At 38.5% G+C, this 26,282-nt stretch overlaps 1 protein-coding gene and 1 long non-coding RNA gene across 10 annotated transcripts in view; one reads left to right on the top strand and one right to left on the bottom strand.

Moving 5' to 3' along the window:
• arhgef10la (Rho guanine nucleotide exchange factor (GEF) 10-like a) overlaps window positions 1-26,282 on the top strand; it is a 136,265-nt gene that overhangs the window by 88,145 nt on the left and 21,838 nt on the right. For all 9 annotated transcript variants that reach the window (XM_051911700.1, XM_051911696.1, XM_051911702.1 and 6 more), the window contains 3 exons: window positions 2,557-2,678; window positions 17,388-17,474; window positions 25,506-25,717. In XM_051911700.1, coding sequence (XP_051767660.1) covers window positions 2,557-2,678; window positions 17,388-17,474; window positions 25,506-25,717 — 421 coding nt within the window. The remainder of the gene's footprint in view (window positions 1-2,556; window positions 2,679-17,387; window positions 17,475-25,505; window positions 25,718-26,282) is intronic.
• Window positions 15,330-26,282, bottom strand: part of LOC127522113 (uncharacterized) — a 63,810-nt gene continuing 52,857 nt past the window's right edge. Inside the window, exons 4-5 of the long non-coding RNA XR_007932526.1 lie at window positions 24,934-25,083; window positions 15,330-17,468 (exon numbers count right to left, since the gene is read on the bottom strand). This is a non-coding gene — a long non-coding RNA (uncharacterized LOC127522113). The remainder of the gene's footprint in view (window positions 17,469-24,933; window positions 25,084-26,282) is intronic.

Here is a 26,282-nt window from a genome sequence, read left to right as displayed (position 1 = left end):
ATTACTCTCAGAAGGCTGTATGTTAACTCCAGAATGCAAAAACTAATAGACCAAACACTTCTTCATGATCATTATCACAAAAAGTATAGTACTTATTCCATAAGAAGTGTTGTTTGTGTCCACATTTGATGTTTGAGGATATACACTAAACACAGACACACACACGCACACACACACACACACACGCACACACACACACACACACACACACACACACAAAATGTTTTGTAAACTCAATGTATTAATAAAAAAAAAAAATAATTAAAAAAATAATAAACAATATATGCATTTATAGTTCTATTTAAAATATTTCTAAACAAGCTTTGACATGATAAAAAAAAAATATGTAGTTTTCCCATTTACACCAAATCAATCACATTTATACAATGATTTATACAATTTCTGACCTTGAGTTTTTATGTCCCCTCTTCATGCCACTAATTTACAGCAAAATAATAATGATCTTCACTAAATTGCATGGACAGGAGAAGGGGACATCATTGGAGTCGTCATTTGTGACCCTGGACTGCAAAACCAGTCATAAAGTCACACAGGTATATTTGTAGCAATAGCCAACAATACATAGTATGGGTCAAAATGATCGATTTTTCTTTTATGCTGAAAATGATTAGGATATTAAGTAAAGATCATGTTCCATGAAGATATTTTGTAAATTTCCTACTGTAAATATATAAAAAATTCATTTTTGTGAGTGGATATGCATTGCTACGGACTCCATTTGGACAAATTTAAAGGTGATTTTCTCATTTTTTAGATTTTTTTTTTTTGCACCCTCAGATTCCAGATTTTCAAATAGTTGTATCTCAGACTCAGCCAAATATTGTCCTATCATAACAAACCATACATGAATGGAAAGCTTACGGTATTTATTCAGCTTTCAGATGTTGTATAAATCTCCATTTCAAAAACTTGACCCTTATGACTGGTTTTGTGGCCCAGGGTCACATTTATTTTATCCTTGAGGTAAAAATGAATGTGTATTCTAAAGTTATTTTGTGTATCCTTAATACTACTACTACTACTACTAATAATAATAATAATAATAATAACTATATGTGTGTGATTTATAATGTATTCATAATATTAATTTGTATAATATTTGTAATATGTTCATATTTATATATCTATATGTATTTAGTACTTATGTACTGTGTATATATATAATTATTATTATTATTACTATTATTATGTGTTTTCTATGTACTATTTCTATTTCAGAATAGCGACATGCAACTGGCACTGCTTTCAGTGCCATTATCATGTACATCAGCCAAACTATTTTGACAGATATGCAAATATTCCTTTAGAAGTTATCCTAATAGTGTGACCACTGCTGTAAAGGCATGGAGAAATCCTATTTCTCGTAACCAAAGTTCATCCTCTTCATGAATTCTCTCTTTCCCTTTGTCCTTCAAAAAATTCATTTACTTTTTTTTTAATACTTTTATAAATAATGCATAGATTTGCCATAGCAGTAAGGATCAACTTTGTATAAAATGATTAGATTAAGAATTCTCATTTCTGGACTTAAAGTATTGAAAGGGGATTATTGCAAGGTGTTTGCAATTATCTTAAGAATTTGTGTGGTCTTATCCATAGTCTTACTGTACTTACTGTACTTACTGGTGAAAGAAGTCTATCTGAGAGGTTTAATAGAAGTAGAAGTTTTAGAAGTCCGACCTTCTGAAGTACGCCATTGATTGCATTGATTTTAGAGAGTCGGGTCCATTGTAAGTGGAGAGAAAATGGAGACAAAATCAAAGCGTTAACACCCCTTAAGTGTGTGTTGACCACAAAGCACTGATATACAGAGATGTCACACTCTGGCTGTTTGTACACCTTCGATGAAATCTGAAAGAAATCATCTGGAAGCCCTTGAGAAACAATGAGACTAAACTCAAGCTAATTGGCCCTTAAGTCTCCCGCTCTGACTTGCACGTTGATATGGCTATGGTACATTGGCCGTCAAACCGTGCCACGTACCTTTCACACTGTGAAAACAAATGAGCTGAGTCCAATCTGACTGCATTTGTTTGTAGCCTATTTTTGTGGTTTCTGGGGCTAATTTTGAGTTGATGCGCTCGCAAAGACGCAGGGGACCAGAAAAACAAGACATTTTTATGCAAGTGTAAGATGGCCATGATAGGTAATTACTGAATTGCTTTTATAGAGAGAGGTTGCTGGCAGGCCTGTATTGTGCTTTGCAATTGTAAACACCTGTCAAAGTGGCTGTGAGGGAAGACCTAGGTGGCCCACGCCTCCAGAATTTAGACATTAATTGAAACCTGGAGGTTGCTGCTTCACATGCTGAGATGGACACCTGCTGCAGGAATGAGACTTATGAAGGCTCATTAGTCTGCTATACTGAAAATATCTTCAGAGAGTGCACACCGGGAGCCTCAAACATTTTAACTAGTGCAATGCTTCAGTTTTTATAATTAGATACACATATGAGATGTGATGTCACTCCGCATGATCTGCTTGGGAAGAAGAACAAATAATAAACTAAGCCAAATATAACCTAATCTTTTGCAGGAGACGAAAACACACCGGGTTGGTTCTCTGCAGAGGTTGATGGGAAGACAAAAGCTCCATTTTGGTGTCCACTTCTGGCCTGTCGCATGCCTGTTTTCAGCTCCAAAGCCCAGGAATGGAAGGTGAGTCACTTCCAGTTACAAAAAGCATACTTTTTCTGCTTTGACGTCCCAAAGCTGATCAGAAACTTCCCTTGAGCAGAAAAAAAGATTATAGTTCCTTTCCCGAAGACAAAGTACTTTTAGAAACTGCTGTATACCATACAATCATTTTTTTAGCTAGGAAATTAAAGTCGCGCAAAAGCAACCTCCACAGACAGAGTCTGACCATGGGATGATCTTACGGGAACATTGCCAGGATTGTGGAACTACAAGGTGACATGGAAGCTTTCCAGTCACACTAGTTGGTGAGGGAGGTTGTGGATCAATAGGAGCTGTTAAGAACGGCAAGCTCCTCATATATCAAATGGTGAACTCAGGTAAGAGACGGAATAAAATGGCTTCAGAGTCAGTCAAAAAGGAATGAAATCAATTTTACTGTCTGGAAGATGATATTTCGGGCTAGATTTTAAGACCTAACAAAGTTAGGTGACTTACCCCTGAATGGTGAGTTTAAGTGCCAAATTACCACAGTCACCATGTGAGGGTGTTATAAAGTGATCATGCAATTACGTTAATGACTGTGGGACACCCAAGAATAAATCAATCAGGCTACATTGAATTAAGCTTTTTGCAACCCAATAGATGGGAAGTCAAGGCTGTTGGTAAAATGGCTTGATCATGCGTTTTTTGCAACAGCTTGGAGCTCTGACAAACAGATCGACGGTATACTTTTTCCACATCATTTCTCTCCACAGCTGCTTAGGAGTTTATTTTATTTATTTATTTATTTTAAATTGTGTTTCTCTTGGCTCAAACTCTAGGGTGCCATTGCTTTGTGAAAACCAGCTGCAGTGATTCAGCCACCTTTAACAAGAATTGTTATCTGGGTTGGGGCAAACGAAGTTGTTCTAAAAAGCTATGAACAAACTTCCTGCATAATCCTAGAAATATCTTTACATTTTAAAAGTGTGCCTTCCAGGCCTGGAAAATTTATGAAGATCGATAACATCCTAAAAGGTCATGGACATTTTTGTATTTAATGCAGTCACAGGATTTTCTGTAGTATTTACTTTTTTTTTTTTTTTTCGAGTTCTAGTTTTCATAAATGATAAATTATACAAATTATACATTTTAATGCTTAAAATATAGTAGATTTCAAAAGTCAATGGAATTTCTACAGTCAATATTTTTTCTAGCTCTGCTATAAATACTTTTTGTGAGTGTAATCTCTAAGATAATAATTTAAAAAAAGTTCAGTTATAACAATCGATTTAAAAAAAAAAAAAAAAAACATAGAAAGGTTATGGTAAATCATATAATTTAATTTGAATATGTTGGAATCCTTTTTCAAGACATATCTGAACAGATCCAAATGCTATCTAACTGTAGTATGAAATTTGGTCCGGTTATGGATGGTTGTCTTTAGTAAAGTCTTGTGCTTCTATGTCTTGTTGAAAAGAAGGTTCTTGAGGAGGTGAGATGGTTATAAAGTGAGTGACTTTAAGTCACTTTAAGCAGAGATGCCTTCTATATTACTGTAAGTATCTATCCAACCTTGTTCCTCAACTGCCACTACCACTGGGTAGCATGTGTTAGCCAGTGCCAAGGCCTCCAAACGTCTTACTTTTAGGTTTGGGCAACTGATGTGCTTGGCAGAACATTCATTGGTGCATTGATTGGAAAGGGGGCACTCGAAGACCAAGATCAAAAGATAAAAGCCGTTGGGGGACTCGTCGTCTCCAAAAATAAAATAGAAGTTCTGTATCACCGCACCATGAACAACTGATCTGCACACACAGTTCTGCTGTTTTTGTAAGCCTGGTGGGTGGACTTGTTAGGCGGAGGAGATAACCGTTATCAGGTCTTTCACTTCTGACGCGGATCTTTTGGGGTTTCTCTGTCCCACCCCTAACCAGTCCACCAGGCAATATCTGACCCACTTCTAAGCCTTACGAAAATCCTGTAATACTGCACAAACAGGCTTTTATTGTTCCTGAAATGCAGTACTAAGTAAAGAGGAGTGACGTTTTTGTTTATATATTCTTGCCTAACCTGTATGCTGATGTTAAACCTACCTTGATTGAACTCATATGTCAAATCATATGTCATCTTAGGCAGTCAGATTGTAGATTTTCATGTTTGCATCCTTCAAGACTCCATTTTGTTGACCCTTTTGGCATTTTTATTCATGCGGACAGATGAGAGATACTGAGGCGATAAAAAGGGGGAATAGACGTGTGCTAACTGCCAGGCCACGGTTCTAGCTGTGAAGTTAGTCAGTTTTTAGCTTTGTGAAGTGTAACGTGCTGGATTGTGTTTCAAGAGATTTGGAGTTTGGTTTTATCGCGTTTTCAACCAGGTAGCGTTCATGTGGATGTTATGGAAGCCTGGCTATCCCTTAACACGCTAAAAACCCTTTACTAAAATTCTACTTCAGCTGTAAAAGCTGTACGTTAGAAGTACTGAGAAGTATAAAGATGTCTCGTGGGAAGAGAAAGAAACAAAATCTGTTTCCCGATGAAGCTTTAGGATGGAGAGAAGATGGCTCTTATTTAAGAGAGTGTTTTTTTAATACCGTGGAGATCCCATACCGGGTGCTTTGAAGTGTGGGAAGACATGCTGGAAAAAGGATTTTTTGGAGGTATCAGGTTTGACTGTTTTCTTTTTTTGGGATTAACACGGGGGGAAAATAGAGAAATGTTTTCTAAATCTCTTTTATAGTACTTAAACCCATGTCATGGTTCTGTCCAATGAAGCGTGTCTACAGAAACTAGGGCCTTCTTCAGCTTATTGTTGAGGATACGTGCCCGGTCTAACTTAGTTTGGATATTTTTGCAGTTTCAAATGCTATTTTTGTGACTCATGGTTGTGTTTTGATTGTCAATAGTCGCTCAAGTCTTTAAAAGCAGCTATGGGCTTCAAGCAATAAGCTTAATGCATCACTGATCCTAAGCAAAAACCAGTGTGACTTGTTTACTTACAGCATATTATACATCTGAATGGAAAATCAAATGGCTGGTAAAATTGGGCATTGAATAGTGACTGTGGTTGGTGGGCAAAAAGTGAATTTCCCACTTTGGTTGCATCCTTCAGACTGATACTGTGAATTCTGACATGGTCTGGACGTACTTGTTTTATTTCCTGTCTACATTCCATCAGTACTGCTAGCATACTGCTAGCTTGAGAGTGGACCATTTGTAGTCCATAACTAATATGATACCTCCAGTACTCAATGATTGACTACTGACTGCTGACGAGATGGCACTATGACATCTCTTGCGATAGTGAATGTGTGGATGGAGTCTATTTATAGCACCGTTTGGAGGGGGACTGATATATGACACCAATGACTTGAAGCTGTTACAGCAGGAAGAGGAAGGAAAAAAAGAGAAAACTTACATCTCAAGCTGATGCTCAACACATGAGACCAAGACAGAAAGCACATGAAATATAGATCAGAAATGTCTTGGAGAAAGGTGCCCTTCCCCTTACATGGCAGCCCTCTGTTGATTCTACTTTTTTCTCCTTTGTTTTTTGTCAGCATGGAATCCCCCCATAAAATCAGACAGGGTTATGCCTTCTGCAGTATTTTCTGTGCATATATGAAGCTTGCGTTTTTTTTCTCTCTGCTTCCTTTCGATCCCTCTGTGAGTTCTGCATTTCATCTTCCTCCTCGTCTGTGAAGAACAGACACCACAGCATGGATTAAAAGCTTTTTCCTTCACATCTCCGCTGGACTGCTGCGACACTTTTTTTTTCCTATGCTGCAATATATCCTGCCTGCAAATACAAACACGTATACAGTATGTTGAGCCGCATTTTAAAACCCCCAACAAGACTTACAGCTAAATCCAGGAGGCTTCATTGAGGCTTTGCTATTAATTGCTGATAGCTTAACCTCCTCTTCATCTGCCCCTTCATCGCCAAGGATCAGTGTAATTAATTAAGAGCGCTTTTGTTTTTTTCCTCAAATAGCTTTGCCCTAATCTGTCAATTGTTCATCTGCAGAGTTCAGGCAGGGCGAATGCATTGGGCCCTCAACACATTTGGATTATGTTGGACAGGAAGTGTAAATCTGATTTCCTTTTCTTTGTCAAGATCACAGAGCACCTGTCACCAGTGTTGATATAAACTTGTCGTCTCGGACAAGGCTTCAAATCGCTGCACTCAGCAGAAGCTCCCGACACACGACTGGAGCTTGTCACTGTCCATTGCACAGTTTGGTGACAGCATGCAACAAAAAAGTCTCAAAATCTCTTATTCTGAGGGGGACTTTGGTCATGTCTGGTGTTGAACATTGCAACCTTCAAAAGTAACGAGTGTTGCTCTTGACAGCAGTCATATTTTGAACAGGCAATAGAGCATTACTAGCAGAAGAAAGAAAAATATAAAGAAGTAGTTCACCCAAAAATTAAAATTGTGTAATTTGCATGTCTTCATGTCATTTCAAACCTGTATCAATTTCATTATTTTGCAGAAAACAAATATTTGAAGAATTTTTCTCCCAACACTCATTTAAGACGGGGATACTAGCCAAAAACAGGCATTTTCAGAATTTAGTGTTTTTGTCCATTTAAGTGTCTATAAAGCGGCTTTCTGTGTGCATGTTTAGGGTACAGCACGCAGTATTGAACTGAGTTCTCTTTTGCGTTTTATTGCACTTGAATACTTTAATAGCATTTGAATGAATCATTGGCTGTCGACATTCATTGGTGTAATTTAGTTAAAGGATGCAAGAGAAAAATGTATGCTGTGTTAAAGGGATAGTTCACCCAAAAATGAAAATTCTGTCATCATTTACTCACCCCCAAGTAGTTCCAAACCTGTATTAATTTCTTTGTTCTGCTGAAAAACAAGGATGAAATTTAGAAGAATGTCAGTAACCAAATAGATCTCATCCCCCATTGACTACCATAGTATTTATTTTTCCCACTGTAGTAAATAGGGGGCGAGATCTGTTTGGTTACTGACATTCTTCCAAATATCTTCCTTTGTGTTCGGCAGAAGAAAGAAATTCATACAGGTTTGGAACTACTTGAGGGTGAGTAAATGATGACAGAAGTTTCGTTTTTGGGTGAACTATCCCTTTAATTGTGTTAAATATACGTAAAACAGAAAAAAATTAATCCCAGAAATTTACACAATTTTGACAGCCCTAGTTATACATACTGTACTGTATAAAAGAGTCCAGATGACTTGAAGAAAGTGTGAAGAAAAAAAAAAAAAAAAAGTATGTGTCATTATTCACTGAAAATCTTTCCCTCTATTCCAGCTCTCAAATGAAATATGATGTCATTATATGTATCATGTTAAATATAATGTCAAATCTGTTTGGTCACGAGACATGCAAAAAATCTGTGACCACAGCGTTTATAATGGTGCCGTATTTGATATGAGCACATTTTCTTTTAATAATATAAGTTACCTTCATGTTTACTGTATGACTGACTTTTGTGGAACACAAAAGGTTGTGTAAATGATGTCAGTCTTTTCATTTTTAGATGAACTATCACTTTAACATTTCCCCTACCAACCTTGAGTCTAGTCAGGTAGTTCATATGGTACCATCGCCAGAAGCTCCTTGACTGCCTGGTCATAAATTTCCCCTTACCTTATCAATATTTCCTGTAGTCATAACCATTCAGCTAGGCTCAGAGACTCTTGCAAGCAGCCCAGGGTTTTTCAGTGCTCTGCAGTAGGCACCAAACAGCCCAATAGCACGGTGACATATCTGTTATGGGCTTGCCTCAGGGTTGTGACCAGGATTTACCACATTATGCTATGTGAATAGCCCATGGCAGCAAGGCTATCGTACCATCTGTGTGGAGATCTTGTTCTATGAAAGGCCAATTCGGTAATAAGCCCAGATGCCTTTCTGGCTTTGTGCTCTAGACCATTTGTTCTCCCCTTCAGTCATGAGAGCTATATTAGATCGTAATGATATCTCAAGTGAACTTGAGATATCGGAAGGCCATCAGAAATGGTGTAAATAGAGGACTTAGGACTTATTAGGAGATAAAGAAACACCGAAAATGCCTTTTTATTCAGAGCATTGACAAATTTATTCAAAGCTTCCATCTTTTGCTTATCATTTGCTTTTTGTCCATACAATGAGAGTCAAAGGGTCCAATGTTGTTTTGGTCCCCACTGACTCTCATTGTATGGACAACAGTGGGAACATTCCTTCAAAATGTACAGGTTTGGAATGACATGTGGGTGAGTAAATAAAGACAAAATTACTAAAAAATACTTTTAATTCTCATTTTGAAAAATAGCAGAAATCTAAATTAGCAGTCCATCTCAGATGGATGAGATGTTCACATTTGTCAGATTTTCCTGTTTTGCAGCACAGAAGTGTGACCTGGCTTCCATATTGTCAACTTTATCCAGCAGTAGAGGGCAGTGTGGATCTGTTCTTCTCATTCTGAAGGTGGCATTGCAGTGCTGTCTGAGAGCGAGGTCATCTGCAAAGGGGTTGATCTGTAGCTTTGACAGTTACTTGCTAATTATTGGAAATCATCATCTAAAGTAAGCAGTCACAGTTTAATCCTCCACCCCTTTTCTTCACGCCCCCTGTGTTTTTGTGGATAAAACAAAGGGCAGGGACTAAAATAATGACAAGGAGCAACACTTAGAGTGCACAAAATGAGTTAATTTAAACATCAACGCTTCCCATACTTTCAGTGGTGTATGGGAACATTTTGAGAGTAATTGTTTAACACGGGGAACTAAAACATTTACAATCTTGGACTTAATCTGGGAATCGTATTTCTGTGAATTGAGTTTGTCTTTTTCTGAGCTAATTATGCTGTCAGTCTTCTTCAACCGATCACCCCACATGGGCCGTTGCAAATTAAGCGGCAATTGCACATCAACATTAAAGCGCTTTGCATGCTTGCCGCAGTGTAAACTCGGCCTCTGCAGGGAACCCGAAGCAACTTGGATCATTGTGTCTTCTGCTTAAATGTGGTTCATTAGCATTCCACCGCCATTAATGTGGGTATGTCTCCACCTTACCTGTCCCCCAAGGCTGATAAGGCGAAATGTACTGGAATTGAAAGTGAAGCAGGAGATTTGGTTATCTAACGTTACCACTCCCTTGTCAGCACCTGATTAGTATCTTCTTTCTTGTAATTATTATAATCAATTGAATAATTTTAAACAGTTTTTCTGGGGGCACAGCTGTGCAGGATGAAGGGGTATTTAAAAGTGGAGCTTAAAGCCTGGGAAACGTTCTGTGGGCCAGCATGGCAGCTTGGTGACATTGCCTGCCGCTCAGCGCAGTAGGGATTTGAGGACCTTTTGTTCTGTGTTCCATGTCATCTGATCAAGGGGATTAAAGATACCCTCTCGTCACACCCCTCTGTGGTCCCTTGCAGTGGCATCCTCCAATTAGATCCAGAGGGCTGGCGGAGATTTTGGTGGCTCACCACTTTACCCTGTGCACACGTTCCGCTTGGTAGAGAGAGAAAGAAGGAAACAAAGAGAGATAGATATGGAGACGGAGAGATTTATATGCTCCAGACAACTCTTGGCTTCCACTCATTTTTTCAAGCCCATTATTTGCAGAACCGTCCATCGCTTTCATCTCAACGATGCCGGGATTGTTGCGCCATGTCAGAGAAGTTGTGCTGGGCAGGGATGAAGAGATGTGTTGGATTATCACATTAGCTGGATGCATGACAAAGTGCAGAATGACTGAGCAGGACATAAGGAGGGAAATATCAATGCCTGCATGAATATGAATGTTGCTTAGTGATGTCCTGCCAATGTCAGGTGGTGCTGTGGTACACCAATATGCTAAATGTCTCGCAGCACTATCCTGCCTAGCACTAATGTGGAAATTTTCAATCAATTGTTGCAGAAACCATAGCATATTATATAAAAGAAAATGAAGAAAGAAATGTTGAAATAAATAAATGGTGAATAGTTCACCCAAAAAATTGTAATTTGGTCATTATTTTATTCGCCCTCATGTTGTTCCAAACCTATATACCAGTGGTTGGCAATAGATGGCCCGCGGGCCAAAACTGGCCCGCCAGCAATAATATCTGGCCCACGCCCGCAGCCAGATTATTTTGATAGCGGCTGGTTCTGAAATAAATCTTCGTCTCGTGGTGCCGTCTAATATTATCACCATGTTTATACCAGACGTGACTTTTTTTCAATGTGCCACAACAGCTAAAAGCTGTCTACTCTGAACTCGACAAACCGACCGTTACTGTCGGGCATGTGTTGTCGCGTGACTCGTGTCGCACCGCGCCGCATCCAGTGTAGACAATATCACTGATCAAAATGGGTTTTATTATCTTTTGACGCGTCATATTGCGCCGCTCGCGTCCGGTGTAGACACGGTGTTATATTCTTTGAAAACAGTGACAACTTCATTGCAGATAAGACACACCAGCTTTGCAAACCAGGTAGGATGAAGCATAGTTGTCTTATCATTCTTCTTTGTATGCCCTATTTTCGCTGTCAACTTTCCTCTTTAGAATCTTTGATTGTGCCATTTTCTCTCACCCGCTAGCTAAAATGTTAACATCACTCTGCACACGACATAATAGCATACCTCAAGCACGTAAACAATTTAAAATAAATGCAGTTTAGTATTTAATATCATATATCATAGACATAATAAATACATTGATTATGTCTATGGTGAGGATGCCAAGGAATAATTCTGAGTGTAAAAGTAGGCTATGTCAAATAATTATTACAATAAGTTAGGCTCCATTGTTTAACAAGCAAATTAAAATGAGGCACATTTATTATTCACAATATGGAAAGAGGAAATAAAACATAGTTTGTTAAGAGCATGACTCAAACATGCCATTAATGGGCTTATTCAAGTCCTCTTTTATTTTTTGTTATTTTTATCCATTCCGCATCTCTCACATATGTGTGTTTTAACAAGTTGGTCTGTGTTGCAAGTTGGTGAATGAAGATACTTGCCAGGTTATGTGTCACTACTCTGCTTTATTAATTTATCCAGTGTAAAACCTGGACACCACCACACAAATGTGGCTTTTTGTCTGTCTGTCACAGGCAATAAATACAGTGTATTACAGTGTACAGTGTACCTGCTATATACAGTGTAGTAAATACTATTCTTCAATAGTCCCCCCCCCCCCCCCCCCCCCCCCCCCCACACACACACACACACAAAATTTATTTTTATTATGAAAATGAATTGGGGACTGGGGCTGTCAAGATCCAAAAATTCAACCCCCAAAAAAGTCAGAATTTCAAAATTTCAAAAAAAAAATCAGAATCATATTTCAAGTCTTCTGAAGCTGTATAATACCATAGCAACTGAACAAATCTTAGGTCATTATTCACCTAAAAGGAGTCATTTGTCATCACTGCTAGTCTCATGAATGTGCCAAAGAAAACGCAGACAGATATCAGGATTTTCAGGGAATAATGACTTCAATTTCAGTCTGTTTCTCACATAAACCTATCATATGATTTTAAAAGACTTGGAATATAGTTCGTGAATTGTATGAACCACTTTTATGATACAATTATGGTGCTTTTTCGTCAGTTTGGAGCTTGACAGCCCAAGCTCTCATTTACTTTCATAATATGAATGACACAAGGGAGAAAATGATTACAGGATTTTCTTTCTGAGGTGAACTATCCCTTGCAATTTGCATATGTTACTCAATACCTCAGCCATATGTATACCACAGGCCATAATCCAGCTCGTAAACCCAACACCAAGTAACTGGAGGGCTAAAATTTGAGAGGTCCAACTGAAAACTTATACTTCTGCTCGCATTACTCTAAATATTCTATGCAAAATGCATAATAGATAGCACAGCAGGTTGACACTTTGATCTTTGCTTATCTCGGTCCGTGAAATTTAAATGATTGGATTTCATCCAGCTCATGAAATCATAACACTTGCAGCTCATTTCATCTTTGATCCTTTCGTCCATCTGCGTTAGTCACCAAGGGATATTGGAAAACAACTAACATGTCACTGTCAGCGTCATTGTTTCAGAGGGTGGGATTTGGGGCGATTTATATTCATTTAGTCACATTGAGGCTAAACTGCCACAACCTCTCTAGTGCTTTAGTCCCACCGCCCTGTCACTGGTCCTTTCCCACACGTGTATTGAATTCCTATAGGCTAATCCACTCCCATTTCCCTCTTCCTAATCCTGCAATGAAGCAGAATGCTAAACACACTCATGTCAGCCTTGCATTATGCAGTGTTTCTCTGGGTTTCTAGTGTCTGCAGCTCTCCTCCACACCACAAGGATTAGCGTGAATGCTACGATACAGCATGAGCCCATGACTAGCATTGATTTAGTCTGTCAAACATATACAAATGCAGTTTGCTTTTCAAGCTGTGATCAGGTTAGCATTGGCGCTTTGTTATTGTGCTATGTTGGCTCTCCCTGCCTCACCCTGAGGCTAAGAGTGAAGAAGTGGTAAAGAGGGCTCTAAAGCCTGGCAATTATCAGTTAATAACCAACAGAAGAGTTCTATTAGTGTTTGTTAGCATGTGGGAGCTGCCTGTGATGCTGTTGTCAGGAGGATTTGAGATTTCTTTCATCGGAGTGAAGTGCCTCTTTGCTCTAGTGACTCAGGCTAGACTTTTATTCGTTTGCTACGCTTCATGTTAGCCAAGCTTTGTGGATTAAATGTTAACCAGAGTTTATTTAATGATGGTCTTGTGGAGTCCCAGCTCAGCCAAATGTTTTAATGTGTGGTGGAGTTAAAGATGAACTATGCACTGTTTTGGTATCTTTGAGAGCATCACCCATTTGTCTGTTTTAATCTGAAATGTAACTTAGGTTTTTATGGCTTAACAGACTAAACATACAGAACAAACTGTAAATAGTAGAAACGGTGGATAGAAAGTTTTGAATTCTACTGAAGTCAGTCAAATTAATTGGCGAATCACCTATTGGTGGGGCTATAGAACATCGCGTTTAGGGTCAGGGTTATATATCTCAGATTCCATTTATTTATGCAAAGTTAGTCACACGCAACAAAGGGGGTGAGGCCATGTTATTGCAATACAGTATGTAACACAAATGCAATAGCATGTCATAAAAGCAAGATAACAACATGACAAGTTATAACCGTAATTAAACTAAACTATACCTGTTCTGTCTTCATGCAGCATGTATTCTCTGGCTCTGTAGGCATCTTACAACAGTTCCCACTTGAGCGATTTATAGATTATCATGACAGAATATGCTAATCAATGACTTTAAGATAGTTAACTCCACATCAGCTACATAAATTCATATGCATGTTGCATTCTACATGTTGTCACTTCTTCTTGATTCTCTCCATCATTGTTGGACTCCATTTTGAACATAAAAGGCTGAACAGTTTCTAACATTTCTGCATGAGGTAATCGGTGCTGCTAACACAAGCTCTTGAAACGCCGCCCTCTTCTTGACAGCAGCAGCTCATTTGCATTTAAAGGAACACATACAAAAACGGAGCGTTTTTGCTCACCCTCAAAAAGTGACAAATTTAACATGCTATAAAAATGATCTGTAGGGTATTTTGAGCTAAAACTTCACATACACACTCTGGGGACAACAGAGACTTATTTTACATCTTGTAAAAGTGGCATTATAATGTGATTTAATAATGTGTTTAGACATCATACTTATAAAGTATAAAATATAACCCAGGTGGAAAAAAAAGTACATTTCTATAATGTACTTAAAATGCTTTATTTCCGTGCACTAATTTTGTACTTAATATACAAAAAGTCTTCTTTAGTACTTCTTAAGATAATCTTAAGAACATCTTTGAGACACCATGAAATATAAACTAAAATGTGCTTTTAATATATTATCTCTGTATTTAAAAAATGTATTTAGTTACCACTTATAGTACATTTGAACCCATAGTGTACTACAAGTTGTAACTAAATATATTTTTTAAATACAGAGATAGTATATTAAAAGCACATTTTAGTTCATATTTCATGGTGTCTCAAAATAGCACAGTTGAGTACACTTAGATGTTCTTAAGATTATCTTCAAAAGTACTAAAGAACAATTTTTAGTATATTAAGTACAAAATTAGTGCATGAAAATAGAGCACTTTAAGTACATAAATATAATTTAACGTTTTATACAATTTTTTTTTTTTTTGCTTTGAGTTGTGGTCCCTTTATGAGTCATAAAAGGAGACCAAAACTACTTGCAATTCCTTGTTATCTCTGAGAGTCTTTTGTGTAGTTTTCATCACATCTAAAATGCTTTAAAGCACAAGTAGAATAGAGATTTGATTGCCGTCACAGAAAATCACCTCAAAGCATAACACTCCATTTGTTTTGCTCTAAGAATTCTGTCCCTAACACTCCTCAAGCCTGATGACTCATAATAATTGAGTGGATGAGTTGGTTTCTTTTATTATTCCGCATATCAAGGCGAGTGAACAATTCTGTAGTCTTGCTTTTTGGTTAAAACATTGAAAACTTTTCACCAAAATCTTCCTCACTTCCATTTTTTTCAATGTCTGCCTTTTAAAAATATTCTCCTGTTTGTCTAGATGCTGTGACAGACTATCCTTGTGCATTGATTACAGGATTAAATGCAGACACGTTGCAGATGGGATAGACTGTGCAAGGGAAAATAATATGGGTTTCCTCCAGATGAGTTCATGGCCTATGGAAAGGATACTCACCACCTGGAGCTGGCATAATGCCTGTCACCCAGAAGGGTGGGGTGGATAGCATGTAGATCAGTGGGTCACTGGGGCCAGCAGCTGTGTGGCCGCCCTCTTTCTTCATCAACAAATCTCTCTTTAATTAGCTCACCTAGTGCCCTTTCCCCAGATGAGCACCCAAACAGAAGTCTTCCATCAAATCTCTCCGCGGTTGCTCTCCTTTTCCCATTGGGATCTCCGGTGTTGCACCTGCATCTGAGCAAGAGGCTTAGTGGAATAAGGTATTATGATGCTAATTAAATGGCCTTTCAGAGTATTTAGTCACTTCGAGCTGAGCTGCTGACTATGAACCACTGACAATGTGAACTGAGTTTGAATGATTGACACTATTATGATTAATAATCAGGTCTTATCCTGAACTCATTAAGAGATAGTTCACCCAATAGTTTCAACTCTATTTGTTCTTTAAAATTGCTAAAAGAATCAGAACCAGAATTATTCTATTACTTCACATACTACACATACACAACACAGTACAAACATGAGATCTGTTACTTCCTTGTTCTTGGTCAATCTCTTTAATGGGATGAGCAAACTGAGGTTGATGTTGATGATACCTTGTACCCATAATTGCATGTTTTATAGCATCTTAAAGTCAAGGCCAGTCATTTAAATACACTCTTAGCATCTTATGCATTTGAATTTGCCCACACTGTATAATAAGCATAGACCTATTGAGGTTAAAATAACCCTTCACTCTCTGACAGGTTATTATGAAGTGCCACAAGGCATGTTTGAAATTCCATACATAAAAAGAAGCATTCTGGATGGGCCACCATTCACCAGAAGCAGTATATTACCTCTTCAGTTGGACAGGAGTCCTGCAAAGTGCCGTTTGAGAACCCAGAATAAATGTGTTGCTGGGGAATCATGTAGCATGTGTCTTAGACCCTGGGGGACTGCGACTGAGGCAGATATTCAGGCAAATGCACTTGCTATTCATCGGAGAATGGACAAAGACAAAGCAATCTCCACATGTGAAGATTGCCTGTGCTCCTCACTGAGCAACAGTGTTCTCAAGTGACTCAGAAGCCACAGTCTGTCCCTTCCCTCCACCAGCCGAGTTCTGCTGCCCGCAGGCTGCCATATGTGCTCCTGCCATGACTGGCATTTAATTACAAATTAGACATTTTCTGTCACTGCAGATGGACGAATTATATAAAAATGGGATAAACAGTAAAGATGAGAGAGGAAACTTGGTATACTTGTGCAAAGAGAAGGGAGTGGTTTGGAGAAAGGAGAGGCAGAGCTATTGACTGACTGAAACTGACATTTTGCTAGCATTATTTTGGACCTGTTTATATTTACACTTTGAGAAAGTGGGGAAATTGGGAAATGACTACTGGAAATAGCTAGCAATTGATGCCCAGTTTCCACTGGGGGCAACATGAAAAATATTCAGTCCTCATAGATACCAAACCCCCCTCTTTCCCTAATTAAATTAGATGTGATTTCTGCCATCTCTCCTAGCCTTCATTTTCACAATAAATATAAACATTCCCAAACAGCGGCTGTTTGTGGTCTGTTAATATGGCGTGATATCACGCAACATTATGGTCTCTGTAAATATGCCACCCACTACTTGATTTGAAACACATTGCTTCATTGTAATCATAAAATCATTTTCTTAATCTATGTATTTTTTCTTTTTCCTGTAAAAATAACTAAACAACCTTAAAATGAGATACATGTACTTGTGAAGCAAAGGTGTTTTTTTTTTTTTTTTTTTTTTTTTTTTTTTTCCGCATTTACACATTTGGTTGACGCTTTTATCGAAAGTGACTTACTCTTTTCATTTCATGCATTACCTGGGAGTCACAACTCGTGAGCTTGGCATTGTCAGCACCACGTTTCACTCAAATAGCATAATAAATATTGAAGAAAAATGTTTGTTTTAAGAATAAATGTAACGAAACTTGTTGAAAAAAAATTGCTGACTATTTTATGTATTATTGATTGCATGTTCAGTTCTCAGGTCGAGTCATTAGGTAAGAATTTAAAAAATGTTTCTCTTTTTTATAGCTGGAGGCTGCTCTTCATAATCCTGTTCAGTGTGCTTTACTCGGTTTCTCAGCGGCGAGCACTTCACTTCCTCAGGGCTACCTTTGGGTAAGTAGAAACAGAAGCACATAAAATATACATATTATCATACACAAACAGTGAAACAGTGACATCAGAGATTGAATAGACAGTAATTAACATTTACTTTTTATCATTTAGCAGACATTTTTATCTGCTAAATGATTAAATGTAATTATTAATCCTCACCATTAAACCACACTTATGCCACACAGGTCTTCTGAATGTCGTTTAAAACCGACAAACATTCATTTACCATTAATTTACAGTGGAATAAATCTTCTGCAAAATAAAACAGCTTTTCATAACAAGCCCTGTGAAATCACCTTTAAAAGTTTCACACAGTAGTCTTGCTCTCCTCCCTCCTCTGGTGCAGTGGGCAATTTATCACATAATCCCCCAAAGCAGGGGGATAAATCCAATTCGAGCCTTGGTTGGACACAAAAGGACGCCCTTGCCTGTGTCTTTGAGTTAATTGTTTTTGTGGGTATTCTAAAGAGCACTGAGGGTGGACTTGGGCGGATTTAAAAGATACAGGGAGACATTCAGTGGGAAATTATATCTGGCCGGATTATGTCCTCTTTCCGGTGCCAAAAATCCTTAGTATTGCATATCCAAAATATGATTTTGTTGACATCTGATCCTGAATCTAAATCTCACTCTGTAGCTTAAAGCACCGGGGTCAGTTTTTTAATATATCTCAGTGCATCCATTTAGTCTCAGTGGGGTTAAAATGTGCTATTATGCAACATTTGTAAACTTAATTTCTGCCTCTTGTTCAGATATATAAATGCAGGTAGGCTTGGTCTACTGCATAACGTAAGACCAAATGCAATTAAACAGGGCATGTTAATATTTTAGGGAAGAAATAATAATTTAATTTAACAGAGTTTGTGTGGTTAAAGATGTCAAATCTGTGAAAAATAGACTGAGGTTTGTTTGAGGCAATTAGTAGCAAGTAAGCTAATATTTCTGCTTTGCTTTCTGAGTTGTGGCTGTGAAATAATCATTATTTATTATTTCTGGATGAACAGAAATTCAGATCCCAAATCTACTTAAATTTCCACACTCTTTTGTACTCCACACAGGTTTATTATTGTGGTTGCAGCAATTTCAGCTTAGACGCCTCTTGCGGTTCAAACAAATAGGGCTGTGCAACAAACTGAAGCTCCTCTTCTCTTATATCGAAATCCTCCGACATTTCTCTTTAAAATGTTTCATTTTAACCTTCTAATTTGTGACCGGTGTTGTTTTGCTCTATCCTCTGCGCATCTGCGTTCATCATTGCACGTGTCCAGTCAGAGTTCACTCTTCTGCCGTAAATCGATGCATACGGCCATCTGTCGGAAGCTAGTTTTTTTACTTTATAAAGTTTTAAATATGGATATTTTTCTTACAAAAACTCATTGCTTCTTTTCAGAAGGCCTTTATTAACCTCCTGGAGCTGTATGGATTTTTTTTTTTTTTATGATGGATGGATGCATTTAGTTTGGGCTTCAAAACACGCCCCCCATTCACTACCATTATAAAGCTTAGAAGAGCCAGGATATTTGTAAATATATCTACGATTGTGTTAATCTGAAAGAGATAGTGATATACACATGGGATGGCTTGAGGGTGAGTAAATCATGGGATAATTTTCATTTTGGGTGAACTAACCCTATAAGTTGGCATTTCTTTGTCAAAATAAGCTGCGATGTGGACCAGACTTTATCCTGCTAGTCAAAATTCTGGCTGTACAAGCCTATTGCAGGGTTAAAGAAAACCCTGAAGCAATCAACACATCTTCCGCTTATAGCAGGTGTCATTTTCTCAGTGAACTCGACTGGACTGAGAGATGTGAGAAGAGAGGAAATGATTCAATCGTTTGCTACTTCCAACTTATAAGTCACTGATAGCACATCATCATCATCAAAACAGGCAGTTTTTACTGCTAGTGTTCCAAACGAGCAATGACAGTAATCAGATCACTCTAGGATGGGCTGCTGGAATTTTTCTCATGGCTTAGATCAAAATAATGATACTGTTTCTAATCAGTCCAAGACAGTAAGCCAGCCAGTCATCTGCCAAATTCACTCTTCTTAGCCTCTTCACCTCTAAAGGCCTTTTCACACTGAGTCTGAAATTTCTGTATGCGTTTTTCCATATTTGTGATCCTGAAAAATCGTCATGCACAGAGACCTTGCACACTGAGTCCGATGCGTATTAAAAAATCGCAAAACAATACAAAATGGAGTCTTCAAGCAGTGAGCATGATTTAGTTGTCCTCTCTCTTCTTAAAAAGAGAAAAAGAAAGAGGAAATATTGGGTCCATCCAATCCCGAGGTTGCATAGACAGAAAGGAGAGTTCCACCTCATCAAGGAGCTGCGTGATTATCCCGAGCATTTCAAAGTTTACTTCAGGATGTCAGTTTGATGCTTTGCTACTGGCACAATCTTTTTTATATTCTGTCTCTTTGTATTCCGCACTTTGTTTGTCATACAGTGCTACTGCTTTGTGCTGTAGACGATGTGGATCAACTTGTCAGATAGCATTCGGGATTTTGGCGTTCGCTTGTATGGTGGCTCTGAATTGTCAAAACGTCTCTCAAAATGCGCGCCATGGATGCGAAAAATGCAGAAAAATCAAACGTGATCCTAATTTTTTTATGACGGACGAAAGTTTCGGAAGCAGTGTGTAAACATGATTGACACAACGTGAGGTCGTATTTATTTTTTAACGTGCGAAAATTTCGGACGCGAATTTCGGAGTGTGCAAAGACCTTTGGCTGAGGCTCAGCTATTGATTTTTGCCTGTTCACAGTGTACTTCCTGGGATTTTATTTATTTAGTTAGTTGGTTAGTAATGATCAAAGTAAGTAGTTGCTTTGTACGTTTGATGTCAGTGGTATGTCTACTTTTAAAAAGTTGTTTACAGAGTAGGGTACGGAAGGCGTATTTGGGAAGCCAGTTTGGAAATAATATATGCCTTTTGGTGCTGCTAGTGGCACAAGAATTATACTTTATATCTTTTCATTTCTTTTAACCATGTCATTGCAGTGGAGGCACAAACGTTTTTAAAAATTGGATCTCTTTCGATTCATGAGAAGGGATTTTAATTAAATTGTCCACAGGACATTGTATTGGAGTTTGAATTTGAATGACAGGAAGTGTAATTCAGCATATACAGGTGCATATGAATATATACGGTAACACTTTACAATAAGGTTCATTAATTAACATTAGTTAACTGCATTAGTTAACATGAACTAATAATGAACTGCACTTCTACAGCCTTTATTAATCTTTGTTAATGTTAACTTCAACATTTACTAATACATTATTAAAATAAAGAGTTGTATTTGTTAACATTAGATACTTCACTGTGAACTAACATGAACAAACAGTGAACTGCTGTATTTATATTAAAGGGTTAGTTCACCCAAAAATGAAAATAATGTCATTTATTACTCACCCTCATGTCGTTCTACACCCATAAGGCCTTCATTCATCTTTGGAACGCAAATTAAGATATTTTGATTAAATCCAATGGCTCAGTGAGGCCTGCATTCAAAGCAATGACACTTCCTCTCTCAAGATCCATAAAGGTACTAAAAACATATTTAAAACAGTTCATGTGAGTTCAGTGGTTCTACCTTAATAATATAAAGTGACGAGAATACTTTTTGTGCTCCAAAATAACGACTTTTCAACAATATAGTGATGGGCTGATTTCAAAACACTGCTTTGGAGCTTTACGAATCGGATCAGTGACTCGGTGCGCCAAAGTCACGTGATTTCAGCAGTTTAGCCGTTTGATAGGAGATCTGAGTCACTGATTCGATTCGTAAAGCTCCGAAGCAGTGTTTTGGCCCATCACTATATTGTTGAAAGGTTGTTATTTTGTTTTGTTTTTTTTGGTGCACAAAAAATATTCTCGTCGCTTTATAATATTAAGGTAGAACCACTGAACTCACATGAACTGTTTTAAATATGTTTTTAGTACCTTTATGGATTTCGAGAGAGGAAGTGTCATTGCTTTGAATGCAGGCCTCACGGAGCCATCGGAATTAATCAAAATATCTTAATTTGTGTTCTGAAGATGAATGAAGGCCTTACGGGTGTAGAACAACATGAGGGTGAGTAATTAATGACAGAATTTTCATTTTTGGGTGAACTAACCATTTAACTAATGCTAACAAAGATTAACAAATACAGTAACAAATGTATTGCTCATGGTTAGTTCATGTTAGTTAATACATTAATGTTAACAAATGAACCTTATTGTAAAGTTTTACCAAATATACATATATACACACACATATAGATATATTTTTTACATACACTGCTTAAAAAAATTAAAGGAACACTTTTAAAACACATCAGATCTCAATGGGGGAAAATATCATGCTGGATATCTGTAATGATATGGACTGGGTAATGTGTTAAGAATGAAAGGATGCCACATCGTTTGATGGAAATGAAAATTATCAACCTACAGAGAACTGAATTCAAAGACACCCCGAAAATCAAAGTGAAAAAATGATGCAACAGGCTAGTCCATTTTGCTGAAATTTCATTGCAGCAACCCAAAATGGTACTCAGTAGTTTGTATGGCCCCCACGTGCTTGCATGCCTGACAACGTCGGGGCATGTTCCTAATGAGACGACGGATGGTGTCCTGGGGCATTTCCTCCGAGATCTGGACCAGGGCATCACTGAGCTCCTGGACAGTCTGAGGTGCAACCTGGCGGAGTCAGATGGACGGAAACATAATGTCCCAGATGTCCCATCCTCCAAGAACTGCATGCATACTTTCACCACATGAGGCCGAGCATTGTCGTGTACCAGGAGGAACTCAGGACCCACTGTACCAGCGTAGGCAGGGTGCCATTGTCTAGCCTGTAGAGGTCTGTTCATCCCTCAATGGATATGCCTCCCCAGACCATCACTGACCCACCACCAAACCAGTCATGCTGAACAATGTTACAGGCAGCAAAACATTCTCCACGGCTTCCTCAGACCCTTTCATGTCTGTCACATGCTCAGGGTGAACCCTCATGAAGTCTGTTTCTGATTGTTTGGTCAGAGACATTCACACCAGTGGCCTTCTGGAGGTCATTTTGTAGGGCTCTGGTAGTGCTCATCCTGTTTCTCCTTGCACAAAGGAGCAGATACTGGTCCTGCTGATGGGTTAAGGGAGAAGGTGCTCGCTGCAGAGCAAATGGGTGGAGATTACATTAGCTTCCCCTCGCTAGACGTCCAGTGAGGAGGAGCGAATGTACAACCACACCCTAATCCTACCCTAACCCTACCAACAACTCTATCTCTCCACCCCATTCGACGTCCAGAGAGGAGGAGCTGGCAATCATAGACTCTGCAGTGAGTACCACTTGGGTTAAGGACCTTCTTCGGCCCTGTCCAGCTCTCCTAGAGTAACTGCCTGTCTCCTGGAATATCCTCCATGCTCTTGAGACTCTGCTGGGAGACACCGCAAACCTTCTGACAATGGCACGTATTGATGTGCCATCTTGGAGGACTTGGACTTGCCTGTGCAACCTCTGTAGGGTCCAGGTATCGCCTCATGTTACCAGTAGTGACACTGACCCTAGCCAAATGCAAAACTAGTGAAAAACAGTCAGAAAAAAAATGAGTAGGGAAAAAAATGTCAGTGGCCTCCACCTGTAAAACCATTCCTGTTTTGGGTGTCATCTCATTGTTGCCCATCTAGTGCACCTGTTGTTAATTTCATTAATACCAAAGCAACTGAAACTGATTAACAACCCCCTCTGCTACTTAACTGACCAGATCAATATCCCAGGAGTTTAACTGACTTGATGCTATTCTCTGATTAAAAAGTGTTCCTTTAATTTTTTTGAGCAGTGTATATAGATCTATACACAAGTTGATGATTTGTATGAAGTATCATGTATGATATATGTATGATAATAACATGTAATGAGTTATTACAATTATTAGACTTTTGTTCTTTTCTTTTTTCTTTTTTTTTTTTTTTTTTTGTTCAACTTGTATGAAGTTTGTTCAAAGTTCTAATTATACTACACATCAAGAATTGGACTGGAATTTAAAATGTAATGTATTCAGTTCAATTCTGAATGGTGCATACAGCATTATTTTCACTATTTGTCATTCTCTGTTTGTGATCTATAAAGCCAAACACTTCTAAAGAATGTCAAATACAAATGTTTGAATTTACCCAGTGTGTACAAATAGACAGATGAAGTCTTTCTCCCCAGACTACCTTTGCTCCCTTTAGGCTCTTAGTCAATTTTAGCCTAATTAATGTTCTGTTGTCCAGAGCTTTGGCTCTAAGGCTGGTTTTCACGGCTTTCTGGCCAAAAAACAAGGATGCGTCCAGGGCATGATTCCAGATATCTACTCCTCCAAACAAGTACTGATGAGTTTGTCAGGGAACTGTAATTCCACCTAATCTGGATGAATTAAATCGAAAGAGGAGGGGTAGATCATCGTCGTGTTCATGCACATGGATTTGAGCCTCTGTGAGAAAGCAGGAGAACAAGGGCCTGCTGGAGGTTGCGGCTCAGTAGCAAAAAATGTAGGGAGATTCAGTTATTTTTTGTGCCTCTTGCCTGAAGATAAGTCCTCCCTATCTCCCACTGCGTTGCCTTAACAGGCTGTTATTTGCTCTGCCTCGCTCTTCCCAGCCCACGAGACCTTGGCCATCCAGATTCTATGCTGTGATACAAATCAGACAAATGATTGCATGCAAATTAGAGGGGAACTGTAAGGTTAAAGACTATATTTAGCCTGACCATTTTGCTCACATAACATGACTGAGAATGAGAATTAATCTCTGCTGTCTGGCAGCATCCCTCCCGCTCTGCCATTGTTTTCCCTTTGTTTGTTTTTTATTTTATTTATATAGATATTTATATAGATTATAGATATTATATAGATATTTTTATTTATATAGATATAGATTACACTCAACTCGGTCAGCAACTGGGCTCAGTACCCTGAGGTAATCATAAATGATGGCCCCTAAACAAGTGCTATTTATAATGAGGTCAGCAGACTCTCTGCAATACTCTTCCCCTTTATTCCCCTCGGTTAAACCACCTCTCAAAGGCTTTTTTGTATGGATTTTGTAATTGGAGCAGTTTAGTGCCGCACAAGGAGAGATGAGCCAATTTGTGCGGCGGGCATGATGGGATGCTGATCAGTTCGTTTAATTTCTAATAGCGAGCGGGTTGCTTCCCTTGCATTATGCATGAACAAGTAATCATGAGAGGAAGTAAGCGGCCATGCAGGGGGTGAAGACAAACACTATTTTTCATGAACGGGGGGATTATTAATTTATGATGCAATGTGATCCAAATGTGTTACAAGAGTCTGCATTTTAAAGCAACTCTGTAGGAAAATGGATGGGAGCAGAACCTAGATCAATTGTTGAGGCAAGGCACCAGAGAATGGATTTATGAGCAGCACTGTGCTGAAGTCTTATTCTGTCAACTACATGTAATTTTACCAAGGATCGAGTTTGTCATCTCAGTCTCTGTCTTAAGAAGGCGATCAATCATCAGCCCAAAGGAAACCCTCCATTGTCAAACAGCTCAGCGGCTTTCAAAAGACATCTCTCCACCCCACCTTTTCCTCTGCTTCAGCGATGAAAAGATCCCTGGAGTTTCAAAAAAAGATGTTTGAAGTTATCGCGCTGAGAATGCATTATGGGTGATAGTGCATGAATTTTAGACAATTTATCAAGTGAAAGACTATAAGTTTGAATTTTACGAGATATATAATTTTAACATTGCCATTACCGTGAAATTGAAATTGACGAGAATAAAATAACAGGGCTGGGAAGCTTAAAAGTACACAGGAAGTGCAAGAGTTTTCTGCCGTTTGAAATCTTTTCCGTGTGTTTCTTGGCACTGGAAGTGAAAGCACAAAGCCGAGGGAGTGGTTGAAAGTGGCTGAAAAACTGAAAGACCCTTCCCTTCCTATGTTATTTTCTTTCCCTACCTGTACAGTCATGGATGTGAGAGCAGTTTTGGTTGGATGACTACCTATAATAGTGCTGTCCTTGCTCTGTTTTTGCAGGTAGCCAGTGGAGGTGATTCCTCTCAAGGCCATGTGGACATTTTCTCCTTGAACAGACCCACACCTCGGCCTGTAAAATCCCTTCAGATGAGTGCTCGAGTGATGTGTCTGGAGTATGTGCCTGAGCCCACCCCTTCAGAGGATGCTGAATCCGGCCCTCACAACTCCACTGGAGTTGGAAATACTATCTGTGTAGGACTTGATGATGGCAGGTAAGACTGTGTTTAATATAAAAATGCGTATTATGTTCCTCAGTTAAAAATATTAGTACCTGTTAAATCAAGGCCCCATGCATCCTTAAAAAGTCTTACATTCAGTTGTATCAATTTTAAGGCCATAAAAAATCTTAAATATATATAAAATGGCATAAGAAAAGTCTTATCATATTTGGAGACAGAAAAACAGGAATCTCAATATGACTTGATGTGAATACTAAACTTCAGTACAAATGCTGCACGTTTTTACTGGCTCGTGGTTTCAGAGCAGTTCGCAATCAATGAATGCTGCATGACAAGCAATTGCTTATGACCTACTGTTAATGAACTATGACAATTTTTACCTTATGGTGTTTGTATCATACCTGGAAACTCATCGCATTTCTAAAAGCGCAGCTGCATTGTATACAGGGGTTAACATTACAAGGGGTTATAAGCGCCACCTACTGTCAGGGACTAAAATGGCATTTTCATTCAGCCGGTGGATCAGGAAGAAACTTTTTGTTTTTGTCAACCTGTATTGCTTGAACTATAAAGTCATTTAAATTGTTGTATTTATAGT

Source organism: Ctenopharyngodon idella, chromosome 11 (genome assembly GCF_019924925.1).
Source record: "Ctenopharyngodon idella isolate HZGC_01 chromosome 11, HZGC01, whole genome shotgun sequence".
In the NCBI taxonomy this organism is placed as follows: Eukaryota; Metazoa; Chordata; class Actinopteri; order Cypriniformes; family Xenocyprididae; genus Ctenopharyngodon; species Ctenopharyngodon idella.
This window is presented reverse-complemented; position numbering and strand designations above follow the sequence as displayed.